Source organism: Ranitomeya imitator, chromosome 5, assembly GCF_032444005.1.
Source record: "Ranitomeya imitator isolate aRanImi1 chromosome 5, aRanImi1.pri, whole genome shotgun sequence".
NCBI lineage: Eukaryota > Metazoa > Chordata > Amphibia > Anura > Dendrobatidae > Ranitomeya > Ranitomeya imitator.
The window spans coordinates 495,603,534-495,623,783 of NC_091286.1; the positions used below are offsets into that span (position 1 = coordinate 495,603,534).

The following is a 20,250-nucleotide window of genomic DNA, read 5'->3' on the forward strand; positions in this document are numbered from 1 at the left end:
CTTTTGTTTTTTCTTACAGTTCCCACATATGACAGCTTCTGAATTTTCAGATAATCAATCAGATCACAACTTGTAAACCAATTGTCAGCTGTAATATTGCGACCCGATCCAAATAAGGGTTCAGCCAGTCTTTTTACAACATCAATGGGTTTGTTGCTCACACAGTAAGGACCTTCTGGTTGTTTTCCTGCATAAACTTCCAGGTTGTAAGTGTAGGTCTTACTGGCATCAACAAGGGCATAAATTTTTATTCCATATTTGTTTGGCTTTGATGGAATATATTGACGAAAGGCACATCTACCACGAAAACCAGGGAGCATTTCGTCAATAGTGAGATTCTCTCCAGGGTAATAACTTTGTTTACAGTTTACAACAAATCTTTGAAATATATCACGAATTGGAGCAAGTCGGTCATGTGTTTTGCGTTCGGTTCGGGTAGTTATGTCGTCAAACCGAAGGCAACGAATTAGAATCTTGAATCTGTTTATGGACATAACAAGGCTAAATTTTTCAACTCCATCCCCATCTTTACCCCAAAGTTCCTCCAAACTTTGTCTATTTGCCCTATAAGCTCCTGCAAGGTACAGTAATCCAAAAAAAGCACGCAGTTCTATTTCATCTGTGGGCTTGATGGTTCTGTTGCAGATGTACTTGTCCTTTATAATGTCTATATATTGGTTGGTATATGTGACAATAGAGTCCAGAATGTCATCTGTAAATATACTGTTCCAGCATTCAACTGCAGTTTTTGCATTACGTGCAGTTCCTATTACTGCAGGAAGGTGAGTAATAATGTTTAAAGGTTCCCTACATTTTTTCTGGAATGGCTTCTTGTTCCATTTAGTATTTTTATCTTTTCCAATATAATATGATCCAACTTCTTCATCCTCACCACTGTCACCATCTTGCTCTGTTTCAGAATCCAGGACACATTCTTCCACCTCATCATGAGAATCAATCTCACTTTCCTCTCCTAAATCCTCATTCAGTGTGAGGTCTCTATCATCTAACAGCATGTTTGTTACTTCCTCAACATCAAGTTGTTTGGATAAATTGTACATTTTCCTCTCCATTTCAGCAGATAATCTGAAGCAAGAGAAGGAATATGTTAGGGAACTACAATATATGCCTGAGCAGCACACTTTCTTTTATAAAATCTCCCTTATTTCTATGAAATATCCTCACATTTTGTGCTATACATTCATAAAACAAGCTAAATAAACTATTGTGATGAATAAAAACATAAAATACCAACCTTACTGAATGTGACGTATTCACATACAATGAGCCTGAGAGATCTGTGCAGCTATATCCTCTCCCCTGAAGCTCTGAAATCCAACTGTGATATCAGGTTTCACAGACCTTCAAGAGACAGGAGACTACCTGGAGGGAGGGGGTTTCCTCACAATCTGGTGAGGAAGGAGAAATGAAAGTAAAAGAGAAGCGCCTGTCAGATCAGTTGTATGTGACGGAGGGTTAACTAGTATAGTGAGATTTCTCACTCTCCATATGTGTCAAGCAAGCTGAAGACAACCAAAAGGGTTAAAGGGTTATTCTTAAAACCCATTACTTGCCAAATTCGAAATTTTCATTTTACGGATTTTTCAGAAAAGGGCGTCCCAATATTCAATTAAAAATGACAATGACATGATTTCCTATTTTGAAAACATTACTTTTACAAACACAACACAGAAAATTGGACCTAATTGTAAAAATTATAAAATCTTAGTTGCTAGAAGCAAAAGATTAGGCATCCCAAAAAAAGGACATTGGTAGATAATAATAATAATAATAATAATAATAATAATTTTTATTTATATAGAGCCAACAAATTCCGCAGCACTTTACAATTAAGCGGGGACATGTACAGACAAATTCAGTAGAAGTTAAGACAATTTAAACAGTGACATTAGGAGTGAGGTCCCTGCTCGCAAGCTTACAATCTACAGATAATGGGTTAAAAAATTAAAAAAAAAATCCTTTATACATTGGATAGGGGTTAATGTTCTGAAGGTTGGTACCCCAGCCATCCCTGTTCTGAATAAAGTGAAGGGGCGCATGTTCAACCTCTGCTCTATGCATTGTCTTTGGAACTGCCAGAGAAGCCGAAGCTGCATAGCATTCTCAGCTTTCTGTGGCAGGCTCATTGGCAGTGAATGTAGTGAAGGTCTGCTCTGTTCAGGAACGGGCTGCAGAGCACCATTCTTGGGGGTTCCAGAGCCTCAACCTTGGAATTGCTGGTATCACCTACGCCAATCAGCAAGTTATCCCTTTCTGAAGCTACAGGGCAACATGTGCTGCGGGTCAACAATTCTCAGAAAAGAGGCACAACAAAAGCATCTGTGTGCTTTGTCTGTGACTCCCTATCACACAACTACTAAGAGCTTTGATCTTGCTATAGATAAAACAGCCAATAGAAGATACAGTGGCTTGCAAAAGTATTCACACTTTTGGCATTTTTTGTGTTTTGCTACCTCACAACCTGGATTCGCTGTTTTTTGTTTTTTTTCTTTTGAGGGTTTGCATCAGTTCATGTAAACAATATGCCTACAACTGTGAACATTTGCTATTCTTTTAATTGTGACACAAACAATAAATAGAACAAAATAACTGTAAACTGCAGTGTGCATGAGTATTCATCCCCCTTCCCCTAAAGTCAGTGCTATGTAGAGTTTCCTTTTGCTGCAATTACAGCTGAAAGTCGTTATGGATAAGTCTTTATGAGCTGTCCACATCTTCCACTGGAATTTTTTCCCATTCCTCAATGCAAAACTGCTTCAGCTCCTTCAAGTTTGATGGTTTCCTCTGGTGAACAGCAATCTTCAAGTCTGACCACAGGTTCTCAGTTGGATTAAGGTCTGAGCTTTGACTAGGCCACTCCAAAACATTTATGCATTTCCCCTTAAACCATTCGAGTGTTGCTTTAGCAGTATGATTTGGGTTATTGTCTTGTTGGAAGGTGAACCTCCGTCCCAGTCTCAAATCACTGACAGACTGAAACAGGTTTTACTCAAGAATATCCCTGTATGCCACACCATTCATCTTCCACTCAACTCGGACCATCTGTCCCTGATGACGAAAAACATCCCTGCTGCCACCACCATGTTTCACTGTGGGAATGGTGTTCTTGGGGTGATGAGCTGTGTTGGTTTGGCGCCAGACATAGCATTTACTTTGTTGGCCAAAAAGTTAAATTTTGGTCTCATCTGACCACAGCACCTTCCTCCATACATTTGGAGAGTCTCCCACATGTCTTTTGGCAAACTCAAAACGAGATTTACAATTTTTGTGTGTAAGTAAAAGTTTATTTTTGCTCACTCTTCCACAAAGGCCACCTCTATGGAGTGTACGGCTTGTTTTCTTTGTATAGACAGATAATACAGTCTCTGCTTGGGAACTCTGAAGCTCCTTCAGGATTACCTTAGGTCTCTTTACTGCCTCTTTGATTATTGCCCTCCTTGCTCGGGCTGAGAGTTTTGGTGGATGGCCCTTTCTTTGCAGTTTTGTTGTAGCACTATGCTCTTTTCATTTGATATACCTATATTTCTTCCCTGTACCACCCTGATAAAGCAAGCAGACTATTTGCATTCAAAGTGCTGCGGCTGTAAAGATCCTGACTAGTGGTGAAGATCTCAGGATAGTGGATGTCTGTTTTTAAGCTGGGCGGTGTTAGGAGGTCGCAGATATCAAGCTTGTTCAGCTGTTCTATTTGTGCTGTATCTATGCACACAGGACAGTCCAGCTTCCTGCCAGCCCAACAATAGTCATCCGATTACACATGGATCAGGCGGAACGGGATAGCGTGCCACTGAAATCATGTATAAAACTGGCATGAAAGGCAAAGCTGAATTCAATCTCCATTATCAGATTATATGGAAACAGTCACAATAATGAGAGAGATGGGCAGAACCAGATGCTGAAACATCACAGAACAACCTGCACCTGCTATGGGATAATAATAGGTTTCACTGTGAGATAAGATCCAAGGCCAATCCTAGGTGAAAGGTTAGAAGACCTCCATAAAACAACTGCTAGCACTTGGCAGCTGTATACACCCATAAACCTCACCTACTTGTTATCTTACACCAAGCACTAAATATTTACACAAGTAATCACCTCTGTGCACTCTGCAGAACAGGAAAAGTATCCGGAGGTCAAGATGAGAAAACATAAAAGAACCATATACCGGTATATCCACCCCCAGGCTCAAGAAATGGATTAAAAGTTCACTAAGACCCCATGGAGATGTCAATGATTTTTCTGGTACCCAAAAAATTAGTCCGACGTTCATCAGTGATTTGGATCCGAGTTTCATCACAGTTTGGCCAGTGTTTCAGTTTTTACCATCAGTGACTTCCACAGAAGAATAAAATAACCTCTGTATACATTACAATGACAATCACGGACAGTACACGGATTGTACATTGATGACATCCATGAGTTTCCTAAATACGGACACACACGAATCTCCGCGCACCACTGTCTCAAATCCAGCATCCTTATTAAATAACACTAAGGAACGCTGACGGGACTGCAGATCTTAAATGTACGGAGATGAAGTCTGACACCCCGAGAAACCAGTCACATTTCCTCAGGTCAGTCTGGCCTACTTCTAAACTCAGCGCAAAATTTCCCACTTCAAGTCAGGAATTTTTGTTAACACTTCAGCAGCCCTTCAGCGATTACATAAAACCTTCACAAACACTGTGCTAATAACTGGGACAGCTACTGTGACTACCATGCCCATCTTATAATGGTTCCTGAACATAGCTCCTTTATAGCCACTGCCAGAAGGGCAAATATATCTATGCTCGCCAGATGTACCTTCAATGAAAATAGACAGGACAGGTCGCATTCAGATCGGGGCATCCACATGATATTCTACTAAAGATAAACCAATAGGTCCAATTGTATTCCCTGGAAATGCAGTTTACGGCCAGGAAAGGAGGAACGGCCTTCGATCATTAGAGGATGGACTTGGACTGAAGGAAATGTGTAATTTTGTCCCTATGACTCTGCTGACTGGCCTTTCTGACTCATAAGGCTATGTTCACACTTGGCATTTTTGCTGCGTTTTTTAAGCAAATTTTAAGCTACGATTATAGTACCAGCAAAACCTATGAGATTTCAGAAATCTCATGCACATTGTTTTAATTTTCCTGAAATGCTGCATTTTTGCAAACAGGAGCATATCTACTGCGTTTTTGGTACAAAAACCTTAAGGTAGTTGCATCATAATTTTTGGGGGGGCACTAAATTTTATCAAGAGACAATAAAAACGCAGCAAAACCTGCTTTTTTGTAAGCAGCTTCTTTTTACTGCCAAGAAAGCAGGTTTTGCTTGCTGAAAAGAAAAACGGTGCAAAAACGCAACGTGTGAACTTAGCCTAAAAGGGACAGATGCGTATAAAAAGATATTTAGCAGGCTTCCTTGATGACAATTTAAGAGGCTATTTTCTGTAGATGATCTAGAAACATTTTCAACCAGTGTATTGGCACCATTATGATATTTCTAACATGTTTTAAAGGTGTTTTCCCATTGGATTTTAGCTCATATAAACACGATATGCCATACATAGGTGATATGCCATATATAGGTGATATGCCATACATAAGGGATATGCCATACATAAGGGATATGCCATACATAAGGGATATGCCATACATAAGGGATATGCCATACATAGGCGATATGCCATACATAAGGGATATGCCATACATAGGTGATATGCCATACATAGGTGATATGCCATACATAACGGATATGCCATACATATGTGATATGCTATACATAAGGGATATGCCATATATAGGCAATATACATAGGTGATATGTCATGCATAGGTGATATGCCATATATAGGTGATATGCCGTATATAGGTGATATGCCATACATAAGGGATATGCCATACATAGGTGATATGCTATACATAAGGGATATGCCATATATAGGTGATATGCCATACATAAGGGATATGCCATACATAAGGGATATGCCATATATAGCTGATATGCCATACATAAGGGATATGCCATAGGTGACCGGTGAGCATCCAACTACTGTGACTATTCTGGTTCCTAAGAAATTAGGAAGGCCAAACCCATTTTTAACAGGTAAGTAACAACACATACAGTCACTTTCCATGAAACAAGTTATGTCATCAGGACCTGTTGAAATATATCCATGCTCAGAGCTCCGAGCACAGATTCAGTTAGATAGAGTACGTTCCTGGACCGTATAGATGGCCACACATAGTGTTCGCCCAATACACATTCAGCTGGAAGCAATTTCTACCAATCTTGCCACACACATACATGCATGGTTGAGGCCACACTTGGGCCCTGGAGTCTAGAGGTCCCAAAAGGTAATTTTGGCCTATATGAGAAGAGCAATACTACTGAAGACCAGTTATAGTTGTGGACACTGTTGGAGATTTTGCATTGAGGCCCACAAGCTTCAAGTTACCCTACTGGATACCAGACCCATGTAAATGAGCAAGGCCGACAGTAGTAGCATCTTCTTATGATAGATGTATAAATCAGCAGCACAACAGACACCACATGTGAAGTTTGAGAAAAAATATCCAGTCTGTAGTTTGGCCATAAACATTATTGAAGCAAATTATTTGGAATAAAACCTACCAACAGTTAAGGGCAACTTTCCAGCACAATTTTCCATATGGAAGTAGTGGTATGGCTGTATAGACGCTTGTCCCTTAATAAAACTGGACCTTTCATTGTAGAGATTGGATTTGTCTGTCGTGAGAAGTCTAGAGGAGAAGCAATATGCAAATTGGGCTAGAAGGACATTGTTGCAGGTCAGTGCACTCAGGCTGCTTTTCTCTCATGTATTAATCCGCCCCCAAAGCACTTCCAGCCTCATTTGCATATGGGTTCTATGCTACATTCCTCAGACTGGAATATCAGATCTCTGCAAAAAGATATTTTTATTTGCAGAGAAGCCACTACACGGTCACATCAGTATTCCTATATATAAAGTCTTGCAGATGTGTTCCCTTTAATGCCTTGTGCTTAGGATGTATAAATGTCTGTGCACACGATGTCTTTTAGACGTCGGCATACCCGCTGAGCTTTTGAAGCAGAAGACCCTGAAGGAAAACGCCATTGCTGTGTCTTTATCGTCTTTCTGGACGTTTTTGCATTGGCTTGGCTGCTGACGTCTTTTTGCTTTATAACTGTATATATACTGAGAAATCTACCTGAAGAATGGACATCTCATTTCGTTTAGTAGCTTCACGGCTTTCAAAGCCTAAAATGGTTAAAGGGAGTCTGTCACCCCAAAAATTGTATATGAGCTGTGGCCACCGGCATCAGGGGCTTATCTACAGCATTCTGTAATGCTGTAGATAAGCCCCCAATGTAACCTGAAAGATGAGAAATAAAGGTTATATTATACTCATCCAGTGGCGGTTCCGCTGCGGTCCGGTCCGATGGGCCTTTGTCTGCCCTGTTTAGGGCAGAGCAAAGTACTGCAGTGCGCAGGCGCCGGGAAAGGTCAGAGAGGCCCAGCGCCTGCGCACTGCAGTACTTTGCTCTGCCCTCAACAGGGCAGACAAAGTATGACTAAGCCGGAGCACCGGCAAGAAGACAAGAAGAGGACGTCATCATGTGAAGATGGGAGGCCCCGGACGTCTATTGGACCCGGACTGCAGTGGGACCGCCCCTGGGTGAGTATAACATAACCTTTATTTCTCATCCTTCAGGTTACATCGGGGGCTTATCTACAGCATTACAGAATGCTGTAGATAAGCCCCTGATGCCGGTGGCCGCAGCTCATATACGATTTTAGGGGTGACAGATTCCCTTTAAAGAAGTTCAAAAAGACAGCTCTGGCAAAAATTAAGAGACCACCACATCAAAACCCTGTCATGGGCAGCCCAATCTCCAGACCTGAACCCCAATGAAAACCTCTGGAATGTAATTAAGAGGATGATGGATAGTCACAAGCCATCGAACTGCTTAAATTTTTGCGCCAGAAGCAGTGTGAAAGACTGGTGGAAAGCATGCCAAGACCCATGAAAGCTGTGATTAAAAATCATGGTTATTCCACAAAATATTGATTTATGAACTCTTCCTGAGATAAAACATTAGTATTGTTGTTTCTAAATGATTATGAACTTGTTTTCTTTGCATTATTTGAGGTCTGAAAGCACTGGGTTTTTTATTGTAATTTTGACCATTTCTCCTTTTCAGAAAAAAAATACAAAATGTATTGCTTGGAAATTCGGAGACATGTTGTCAGAAGTTTCTAGAATAAATGAACACTTTACATTTTACTCAAAAAATATACCTATAAAGAGAAAAATTTGACAAACTGAACATTTTGCAGTGATCTCAATATTTGCCAGAGCTGTGTATGTTCACATTTGAGTACGTGTTCACTCTTCTTGAAAACCTTTTCAAGCCATAAAGCCTGAAAAAAACGATGTGTGCACATACCCCAAAGGTGGTCTCCCATAACAGCCTAAGCAACCCTGGTTCGAGTGACTATGAAGCCTTGCCCATGACAAAAAGTTCATGACAATAATGAAGATCAACCAATCGAAAGTATCCAGCACCAACACAAGTGCAGTGTTCAGCCGCCTGCTTCTGGCCACTATACATCGCTCTTCACACTGACAACACACACCGGTGAACTACTACTTATTGACCAGGAGCGAAGCTAGCCATTTACCTACACACAAAGCTTGATGGTTTAGTTCCAGACAATGAACACGTTTTGCTAAAAATCAATTCATTGACTTCGCTTCCATTTTTTGTGCTTGAAACAACAGACAAAAGGCTACAATATTAAAACCATTTGTTCTCAACAGCGGGAGATGGTCGAAAAATAGAAACCCTGAAATTAAGTGTATTTGTTTGTTAAGAAGGCAATTAAATATTTAGCCACTACCAGTGATTGCGTGTAATAGGCAATTGTGCCAGCCTGCCAAGAAACGATAATTTACCTGTGATTAGAAGTGTTGATTCTTTCTGCTGGCAGATGCATCTGACTACAACGTGCACTTAATTATTGCACCGCAACATATAAAAGGTACGCGACTAGCACAGTAAGGGAACAAATTACAGAAGAAAGACGTGATGACTGGCACTTACACCAAAAGCTTCTCGGTCCCATCTGACACCCGAGCTCTGCTATTATGGGAAATATGCGTGATAGGAATACATCTGCAACTGCTCTAAAATAGATGGGAGGTAGCGATCTTCATTAAAACGGTTATGTAACTGCAAATCACTCACAAAACAATGAGCACAAAAAGTAAACGAGGCTACAGATGAAATTAAAGAACCATAACAAACCAACTGAACTTTCACTATATAATTCTAACAAAATGGAAACCCGTCAAGCCCTCGTTCACATAGAGAAATGTGCATTTTTTTAAGCATTTCATTATTTTTAAAACCAGGAGTGGACAATGATACCCTACTATATATACACACTTGTTCAGACAACAGGAAAATATTATTTGGTAAACAACCTCAAAAAGGATTCGGCTCACATGCAAAAGTAGGCCATACTATGGGACATCCTAGGCAAAACGTCAGAACGTGTTAAGCCTGGACCATAGCAAAAATTATCCAGCTCCATGTGCTCATCTGCATAGTGAATGGGTACAGGAGCGGAGTGCTTTAGACAGCAGGCTGTCGTTTTTTCAGGACCGTTGGTCAGTGTGGATGATTGCTGGTGTGCATTAGCCGTAATGTTATCCATAGTTTTCTAGTGTAAAAGTGCTATTCTCAAATTTGAAAGTTAGCCCCTAACCCATGGTATAAAGGATAACTTCCCGCTTGCTTGGGTTTCAGCAACTGCCCCCAGTATGGAGGACTAAAAACACAGAGGGTGTTCGAAACGGGTTCAGTGGGTCATGGCTGTTCTTTTCCAATAATCTGATGGTCATCTGTAAGCAGCTTTCCAATTTTAACCCCTTCCCGACCTGTGACACAGCGTATGCGTCATGAAAGTCGGTGCCAATCCGACCTGTGACACATAAGCTGTGTCACAGAATGATCGCGTCCCTGCAGATCCGGTGAAAGGGTTAACTCCCATTTCACCCGATCTGCAGGGACAGGGGGAGTGGTAGTTTAGCCCAGGGGGGGTGGCTTCACCCCCTCGTGGCTACGATCGCTCTGATTGGCTAGGGGTAGGGGTAGGGTTAGGGTTTCGGTATGTGCACACGTATTCTGGTCCTCTGCGGATTTTTCCGCTGCGGATTTGATAAATCCGCAGTGCTAAACCGCTGCGGATTTATGGCGGATTTACCGCGTTTTTTTCTGCGCATTTCACTGCGGTTTTACAACTGCGATTTTCTATTGGAGCAGTTGTAAAACCGCTGCGGAATCCGCACAAAGAAGTGACATGCTGCGGAATGTAAACCGCTGCGTTTCCGTGCAGTTTTTCCGCAGCATGTGTGCAGCGATTTTTGTTTCCCGTAGGTTTACATTGAACTGTAAACTCATGGGAAACTGCTGCGGATCCGCAGCGTTTTCTGCAGCATGTGCACATACCTTTAGAATTAGGCTATGTGCACACGGTGCGGATTTGGCTGCGGATTGGCCGCTGCGGATTCGCAGCAGTGTTCCATCAGGTTTACAGTACCATGTAAACATATGAAAAACCAAATCCGCTGTGCCCATGGTGCGGAAAATACCGCGCGGAAACGCTGCGTTGTATTTTCCGCAGCATGTCAATTCTTTGTGCGGATTCCGCAGCGTTTTACACCTGTTCCTCAATAGGAATCCGCAGGTGAAATCCGCACAAAAAACACTGGAAATCCGCGGAAAATCCGCAGGTAAAACGCAGTGCCTTTTACCCGCGGATTTTTCAAAAATAGTGCGGAAATATCTCACACGAATCCGCAACGTGGGCACATAGCCTTAGGGTTAGGGTTGGAATTAGGGTTGTGGTTAGGGTTGTGATTAGGGTTATGGCTACAGTTGGGATTAGGGTTAGGGGTGTGGGGGGGTTAGTGTTGGAGGTAGAATTGAGGGGTTACCACTTTTTAGGCACATCAGGGGTCTCCAAACGCAACATGGCACCACCATTGATTCCAGCCAATCTCGTATTCAAAAAGTCAAATGGTGCTCCCTCACTTCCGAGCCCTGACGTGTGCCCAAACAGTGGTTTACCCCCACATATGGGGTACCAGCATACTCAGGATAAACTGCGCAACAATTACTGGGGTCCAATTTCTCCTGTTACCCTTGTGAATCTAAAAAAATGCTTGCTAAAACATAATTTTTGAGGAAAGAAAAATGATTTTTTATTTTCACGGCTCTGCGTTGTAAACGTCTGTGAAGCACTTGGGGGTTCAAAGTGCTCACCACATATCTAGATAAGTTCCTTGGGGGGTCTAGTTTCTAAAATGGGGTCACTTGTGGGGGGTTTCTACTGTTTAGGCACACCAGGGGCTCTGCAAACGCAATGTGACGCCCGCAGACCATTCCATCAAAGTCTGCATTTCAAAAGTCACTACTTCCCTTCTGAGCCCCGACGTGTGCCCAAACAGTGGTTTACCCCCACACATGGGGTATCAGCGTACTCAGGAGAAACTGGACAACAACTTTTGGGGTCCAATTTCTCCTGTAACCCTTGGGAAAATAAAAATTTCTGGGCTAAATAATTATTTTTGAGGAAAGAAAATGTATTTATTATTTTCACGGCTCTGCGTTATAAACTTCTGTGAAGCACTTGGGGGTTCAAAGTCCTCACCACACATCTAGATTAGTTCCTTTGGGGGTCTAGTTTCCAAAATGGGGTCACTTGTGGGGGGTTTCTACTGTTAAGCCACATCAGGGGCTCTGCAAACGCAACGTGACGCCCACAGAGCATTCCATCAAAGTCTGCATTTCAAAACGTCACTACTTCACTTCCGAGCCCCGGCATGTGCCCAAACAGTGATTTACCCCCACATATGGGGTATCAGCGTACTCAGGAGAAACTGGACAACAATTTTTGGGGTCAAATTTCTCCTGTTACCCTTGGGAAAATAAAAAATTGCAGGCTAAAAGATCATTTTTGAGAAAATAATTTTTTTTCTTTTTTTTTTCATGGCTCTGCGTTATAAACTTCTGTGAAGCACTTGGGGGTTCAAAGTCCTCACCACACATCTAAATTAGTTCCTTTGGGGGTCTAGTTTCCAAAATGGGGTCATTTCTGGGGGATCTCCAATGTTTAGGCACACAGGGGCTCTCCAAACGTGACATGGTGTCCGCTAATGATTGGAGCTAATTTTCCATTTAAAAAGCCAAATGGCGTGCCATCCCTTCCGAGCCCTGCCGTGCGCCCAAACAGTGGTTTACCCCCACATATGGGGTATCAGCGTACTCAGGACAAACTGGACAACAATATTTGGGGTCCAATTTCTCCTATTATCCTTGGCAAAATAGGAAATTCCAGGCTAAAAAAATCATTTTTGAGGAAAGAAAATTTTTTTTTTTATTTTCATGGCTCTGCGTTATAAACTTCTGTGAAGCACCTGGGGGTTTAAAGTGCTCAATATGCATCTAGATAAGTTCCTTGGGGGGTCTAGTTTCCAAAATGGGGTCACTTGTGGGGGAGCTCCAATGTTTAGGCACACAGGGGCTCTCCAAACGCGACATGGTGTCCGCTAACAATTGGAGCTAATTTTCCATTCAAAAAGTCAAATGGCGCGCCTTCCCTTCCGAGCCCTGCCGTGTGCCCAAACAGTGGTTTACCCCCACATATGAGGTATCGGCGTACTCGGGAGAAATTGCCCAACAAATTTTATGATCCATTTTATCCTACTGCCCATGTGAAAATGAAAAAATTGAGGCGAAAAGAATTTTTTTGTGAAAAAAAAGTACTTTTTCATTTTTACAGATCAATTTGTGAAGCACCTGAGGGTTTAAAGTGCTCACTAGGCATCTAAATAAGTTCCTTGGGGGGTCTAGTTTCCAAAATGGGGTCACTTGTGGGGGAGCGCCAATGTTTAGGCACACAGGAGCTATCCAAACGCGACATGGTGTCCGCTAACGATGGAAATAATTTTTCATTCAAAAAGTCAAATGGCGCTCCTTCCCTTCCGAGCCTTACCATGTGCCCAAACAGTGGTTTACCCCCACATGTGAGGTATTGGTGTACTCAGGAGAAATTGCCCAACACATTTTAGGATCCATTTTATCCTGTTGCCCATGTGAAAATGAAAAAATTGAGGCTAAAAGAATTTTTTTGTGAAAAAAAAGTACTTTTTCATTTTTACGGATCAATTTGTGAAGCACCTGGGGGTTCAAAGTGCTCACTATGCATTTAGATAAGTTCCTTGGGGCGTCTTGTTTCCAAAATGGGGTCACTTGTGGGGGAGCTCCAATTTTTAGGCACACGGGGGCTCTCCAAATGTGACATGGTGTCCGCTAAAGAGTGGAGCCAATTTTTGATTCAAAAAGTCAAATGGCGCTCCTTTCCTTCCAAGCCCTGCCGTGCGCCCAAACAGTGGTTTACCCCCACATATGAGGTATCAGCGTACTCAGGACAAATTGGACAACAACTTTCGTGGTTCAGTTTCTCCTTTTACCATTGGGAAAATAAAAAAATTGTTGCTAAAAGATAATTTTTGTGACTAAAAAGTTAAATGTTCATTTTTTCCTTCCACGTTGCTTCTGCTGCTGTGAAGCACCTGAAGGGTTAATAAACTTCTTGAATGTGGTTTTGAGTACCTTGAGGGGTGCAGTTTTTAGAATGGTGTCAATTTTGGGTATTTTCAGCCATATAGACCCCTCAAACTGACTTCAAATGTGAGGTGGTCCCTAAAAAAAATGGTTTTGTAAATTTCGTTGTAAAAATGACAAATCGCTGGTCAAATTTTAACCCTTATAACTTCCTAACAAAAAAAAATTTTGTTTCCAAAATTGTGCTGATGTAAAGTAAACATGTGGGAAATGTTATTTATTAACTATTTTGTGTCACATATCTCTCTGGTTTAACAGAATAAAAATTCAAAATGTGAAAATTGCGAAATTTTCAAAATTTTCGCCAAATTTCCGTTTTTATCACAAATAAACGCAGAATTTATTGACCTAAATTTACCACTAACATGAAGCCCAATATGTCACGAAAAAACAATCTCAGAACCGCTAGGATCCGTTGAAGCGTTCCTGAGTTATTACCTCATAAAGGGACACTGGTCAGAATTGCAAAAAACGGCAAGGTCTTTAAGGTCAAAATAGGCTGGGTCATGAAGGGGTTAAAATGTCAGAATACATTTTTTCCATTTTAATTCCGGAGCTGGATTTCTTTGTTTCTCAATCAAGTTTTCAGCGTTCTGGCAGTGACGCTATTTCCATGCTCGGACTTACCTTTGACCACATTGGATCAGATCTACAAGGGTTGAGCTGAAATACTAACTTTCTTAGTGTCCCATCTCCAGAATCTAACAGTCCTAACGTGATGCACACTAACCAGAAATGGGAAAAAAAACACCATGTACATAGTCCAGGTTTGTGAGGGGGTCGAGCATGACACAGCAATTCAAAGAACACCAAAGAGAGAATGCACATATGAAGGACCAACATTCAGGCCCCAATATATCAATTCAGTCTGTGAAAGAGATTAGAACATATTTCATGTCAGCAGTACCTTGTCACAGTGGTATATAAGGAAAAAAGCAAAATCGCCACCAGAAATGCAGGTACTCTGGTTGCCTTGGCAACAGTACAATACAAAGAATTTCCCTGAAAAGGCTTCCGGTGTTGTATGGTTGCCTAGCGATCTGTCTGCATCTCCCACTGTCATGTTTGGTTCGCACATAGCATAATTTTTCAGATTTTTGGTGCTGAATTCTGTACCAGTGAATGTGGGATTTTACAAAAATGCCATTCATTCTCCAAGTAAAAAAACGGTGTTTTTCTTGCATAATCACGACTTGATTATATACTACGCACTCTATTTACGGTGTATTTGTGTCAAATTGAGATTTACATCTGCTGTGACTGTCTATAACCCCTAGTGGGAGTTGCCCTTCATCAGAAAAAGGCTACATTTTAGTATTTAAAAGGTAAGTTCACACAGCAGATTTGTTGCAGAATTTTTTGCAACTGTCTTATTCAAATGGGGTTTGCACAACTCAATGTGCATGTTGTAACCGATGATTGAATTTCTCGAACAATTCTGCCACGTACTCGTTCCTTAATAGGCCCTTTTACCACATTTTGCACACTAACCACAACATGGTGAAGATCTGACTAAAATTACAGTTGCTTTTTCTGCTCACATCTATCTACATTGCAGCATCATTATCTTGCAAACTTTAAATGCTAATTTCTAGTGTAACCAAGCGGGTGTTAGCAGATATTCTCAGTGAGGGGTTTTACCTTTCCCCCTGTATGATCTTATCCAATAATAAGCAGGAGGTGCCATACAGGAGAAAAAAGGAAACGCCCCCTGAGGATGTCAGAATCTGCTGTCCCTGTATGATATGGTAAGACTTGTGTCTAACCGGGTCACACAGATCCAACTGCCAGGGATTACTGTGTAGTAGGGGAGTGTTGTGTGTTATTGCTCTGCATCTTCCCCAGCCCTTAGAATGGACATTTCTTAAAATGTCATGTACTATTCATTTAAGAAAAGCCTGTTAAAAATAAATGCTTACATCATGTAGTCATTTTGTATAAAACAATAAGTGTATATGTGATATTGAATGGCTATAGAAAATAGTAAGGCTGAAAAAATTTCAAATACAGTCTGGAATAGTGTAAAATATATAAAAATGCAAGTACTGTAATAGCACCAGAACATACATATAACAACTTTGAGTATTATATTATAATCCTTTATAATTTCTAATAATTTCATTCTTGCTGTCTGTAACAAGAATATTAAACTTACAGCAGACGGGTGTTAACATCCCATAGTGGTTCTATGGGTAATAACTAGTGGGGAGGGCATCATTACACCTTAAATTACTGATAGTCTGGCAATGTGAAAATCTCCAGGAATCTCGCCGCCCTGCCAATCTGTTCACACAAGCAGAGCCAAGAAGCCTCCATCCATCTGTAGGAGGAAGACTCCCGCGGCCACATATTATAAGCAGGGGAGTCATTTTTTGATGACCAAACATCGGAAGACCCCAAGTAAATAATATTTGGACATAAACTGAATTGTTAGTTTTTGCCAGGAGAATCACTTTATACTTGTCCGATGCTTGGTAGCCACCATTATAGGACTAGGAACAATTACAACAGCGAATGCACCCTAAACACTGTGATATTTGGTTTATAGCCCCACTATTATTATGGTGTCCTGCCTTTTGTCTGCCTAATTTCCTCTAATATTTTTAATCAACCATTCTAAAACGATATAATATCTGAATGTCAATGAGTGACTCCCATCTATATATCAAATTAATGGGGGAAAAAAGATAAAGAGAATCGAAAAAGTTTTAAACAATGTAAAGAATAATTTAGAATAAAAGCACAAAATGCAAATAACAGAACATGTATATATAATGGTGACATGCTGCGGAATATGCTGGCGCTATATCAATAAAATTATTATTTAACTCCGACATGTTGTTCCTTATCAATTCTAATCATTTTATTATTGCAGTCAAAAATATTAAAATTATAGTACACGATAAAATAGCAAAGCAAAACCTCACTTATGTCTCCGATGCTTAAATATGTAATTATAAAGCGGACACCCTCCTAAGCATTGCAACAGAAAGCGGACGACATGCATCGGACTCGTACAGTCCTACAAGCACACGGTTCTACTGACCGTGCACATGACGGACTCGCATCAATGCCATAGTGGCTAGTAACATTTTTCGGAAAGCTGTGAGGTGTATATAGCAGGTAGCAATGGCAGTAATGCAATAGCAATGATGTTATGTCAGCACACGCAGCAGTCTCCGTGCACAGGCCTTGCCTTACGGATGGAGACACAGCAGAGCGGACATGCTGGGTTCTTACCTGATATGCACAATTTTCCTGGTGTACCATCTCAGAGCATCATACAGCAAGAGGAGCGCACAGATGATGCAAATACCAGACAGGGATTACTGCATCCGAAGACGGGACCGAAAGAACGCCCTACAGGGCGAGAGGCTGTCTGCGGATGAAAATGGATGCTGCCTCTGCTGTTTCAACCTGCGCAATAGCACTGCTCTCTCCACAGAAGCAAGCAGAGCCTGGTCTCCTCGGGGAGCGATGAGGCTTCATACACCATGTAGTTGGGACAGCGATGGGGGGAGGGAGGGCTAGCTCATCACTTACACAATTGGCCAATTATTCCGTGGACACAAAGGAAAGGCTGAGGCTGGTGTGACCTTCTGGGACTCATGAAGGCAGCTAACTGGTGTGGAAAATTTTTGCTCATTAAAAAGGAGGGGGGAAAGAGAAAAAATAAAATATTAGGGAGGTGAAAGTAAACATATATATAACCCTGCCATCAATCACGAGAAACGCTGCCAGCAAACTGTTTATAGAGACGTCAATTATACCAGCAATGAATGGCATAGTGTAAAATGGGCGCATCGTGGAAGCTTAGGGGTTAAAACATTACATACCACACTGATTATATGGTCATTTAACATGGATTTGTTTGAAAAATCTAATTAAATAAAAAAATGTTACAAATAACAAAAGGAAACTGTTTAAATGATGACATTGTCCATATCCTACGTATGATATAACAAGCAGACAAGGGGTACTCCTGCGGCGATCTCTTAGGGATAGCCCTACAGCACCCTATCTTTTAGAAGGCGCACACCTCCCGTCTATGGCAATTCGGGTGTATCGGTTAGGTATCATGTGCCGCTCTCGCTGAGATTGTATTGACAAGTGATTTAGTGACATTAGGATTTCTGATGGAAAATGAGCATGTAGCGCAGAGTCCATGTGAGCGACGTTATGTAACCAGCCGGGAGGCCGCTGTCGTTTCCACTTCACTGTGCCACAGCTTATATGTCCTTGTTCTAATTATTAGTGAAAGTCGCTATTCGCTTCATCCCCCATAAAACGTAAGAAAAGTAAAAAAAAGAAAGTTCATTTAGAATTTGTACCTTTAAAAAAGTGTCATTGAGATTGGGCTGTAATGCTCGAGCTTTGCCAAGGCGTTATGAGATGCCAATTACAGTCAGCTGTCGCTCTCCACAACAGATACAGAAAGAATTAATTAGAAATTCACTTCGGCCGGGAACAGCACACATTCCCATACAGGCTGATCTGCACTGACTAAACAATCCATTCAATAGCCATGCCCTGGGATTGTGCCCTTTACAAACCACCCGTCTCCCATTGGCTCCCACAGGGCTATTGTCAGCAAAGCTGAACACACAGAACAGAATGGAGCAAAGTGATGGAATGTGTACAACATGGTGCATCGAATCGCAGGGCTAGGACTGGCCAGGAAAGGCTGCAGCCACCCAAACACCAGCAGAAGACAGTTCCTATAAGGCTACTTTCACACTAGCGTTAACTGCAATCCGTCACAATGTGTCGTTTTGCAGAAAAAACGCATCCTGCAAAGTGCTTGCAGGATGCGTTTTTTCCCCATAGACTTGTATTGACAACGCATTTGGGACGGATTGCCACACGTCACATCCGTCGTGCGACGGATGCGTCGTGCTTTGGCGGACCGTCGGGAGCAAAAAACGCTACATGAACTCCGCCCCCACCTCCCCGCACCTTACAATGGGGCAGCGGATGCGCCGGAGAAATGCATCTGCTGCCTCCGTTGTGCAGTGCAGCAAACGCTAGCGTCGGAATCTCCCCCGACGCATTGCGACGGGGAGATTCCGACGCTAGTGTGAATGTAGCCTAACAAGGAAAGAAAATATTACGGGTAAAATGTGGCACAATGGCCCTGATCACATTCTGTAAGCCACCTCTGCTGCGTCTAAATTAAAAGGTGATCAGTAGTCTTAACCCCTTAGTGACAGAGCCAATTTGGTACTTAATGATCAAGCCAATTTTTACAATTCTGACCACTGTCACTTTATGAGGTTATAACTCTGGAACGCTTCAACGGATCCCGCTGATTCTGAGACTGTTTTTTCGTCACATATTGTACTTCATGTTAGTGGTAACATTTCTTCGATATTACTTGCGATTATTTATGAAAAAAACGGAAATATGGCGAAAATTTTCAAAATTTTGCAATTTTCAAACTTTGTATTTTTATGCCCTTAAATCAGAGAGATATGTCACGAAAAATAGTTAATAAATAACATTTCACACATGTCTACTTTACATCAGCACAATTTTGGAAACAAATTTTTTTTTTGTTAGGGAGTTATAAGGGTTAAAAGTTGACCAGCAATTTCTCATTTTTACAACACCATTTTTTTTTAGGGACCACATCACATTTGAAGTCATTTTGAGGGGTCTATATGATAGAAAATAACGAAGTGTGACAGAGAGTCCCTGATGTACCTAAACAGTGGAAACTCCCCACAAGTGACACCATTTTGGAAACTAGACCCCTTAAGGAACTTATCTAGATGTGTGGTGAGCACTTTGAACCCCCAAGTGCTTCACGGAAGTTTATAACGTAGAGCCGTGAAAATAAAAAATCGCTTTTGTTTACACAAAAATGATCTTTTCGCCCACAAATTCTTATTTTCACAAGGGTAACAGGAGAAATTAGACCACAAAAGTTGTTGTGCGATTTCTCCTGAATACGTCGATACCCCATATGTGAGGGTAAACCACTGTTTGGGCGCACCGCAGAGCTTGGAAGAGAAGGAGTGCCGTTTTACTTTTTCAATGTAAAATTGGCTGGAATTGAGATTGGACGTCATGTCGCGTTTGGAGAGCCCCTGATGTGCCTAAACAGTAGAAAATCCCCACAAGTGACCCCATTTTGGAAACTAGACCCCCCATGGAACTTATCTAGATGTGTGGTGAGCACTTTGAATGCCCAAGTGCTTCACAGAAGTTTAGAATGCAGAGTCGTGAAAATAAAAAATATTTTTTTTTCCACAAAAAATATTTTTTAGCCCCCAAGTTTTTATTTTCACAAGGGTAACAAGAGAAATTGGACCCCAAACGTTGTTGTCCAATTTGTCCTGAGTATGCTGGTACCCCATATGTGGGGGTAAACCACTGTTTGGGCGCACGGCAGAGCTCGGAAGGAAGGAGCGCCATTTTGGAATGCAGACTTTGATAGAATGGTCTGCGGGTGTTATGTTGCGTTTGCAGAGCCCCTGATGTACCTAACTAGTAGAAACCCTCCACAAGTGACCCCATTTTGGAAACTAGACCCCCCAAGGAA

At 41.6% G+C, this 20,250-nt stretch overlaps 1 protein-coding gene across 7 annotated transcripts in view; it reads right to left on the reverse strand.

Annotated features, from left to right (window-relative positions):
- SCHIP1 (schwannomin interacting protein 1) overlaps positions 1-20,250 on the reverse strand; it is a 770,942-nt gene that overhangs the window by 49,969 nt on the left and 700,723 nt on the right. Inside the window, exon 1 of one of the 7 annotated variants that reach the window (XM_069727425.1) lies at positions 16,947-17,322. The exons of the other annotated variants lie outside the window; for them this stretch is intronic. Within the exon in view, the coding sequence (XP_069583526.1) occupies positions 16,947-16,976 (30 nt within the window). The 5' untranslated portion in view covers positions 16,977-17,322. Of the gene's footprint in view, positions 1-16,946; positions 17,323-20,250 lie in introns of those variants that run through there. 7 annotated transcript variants of the gene reach the window in all.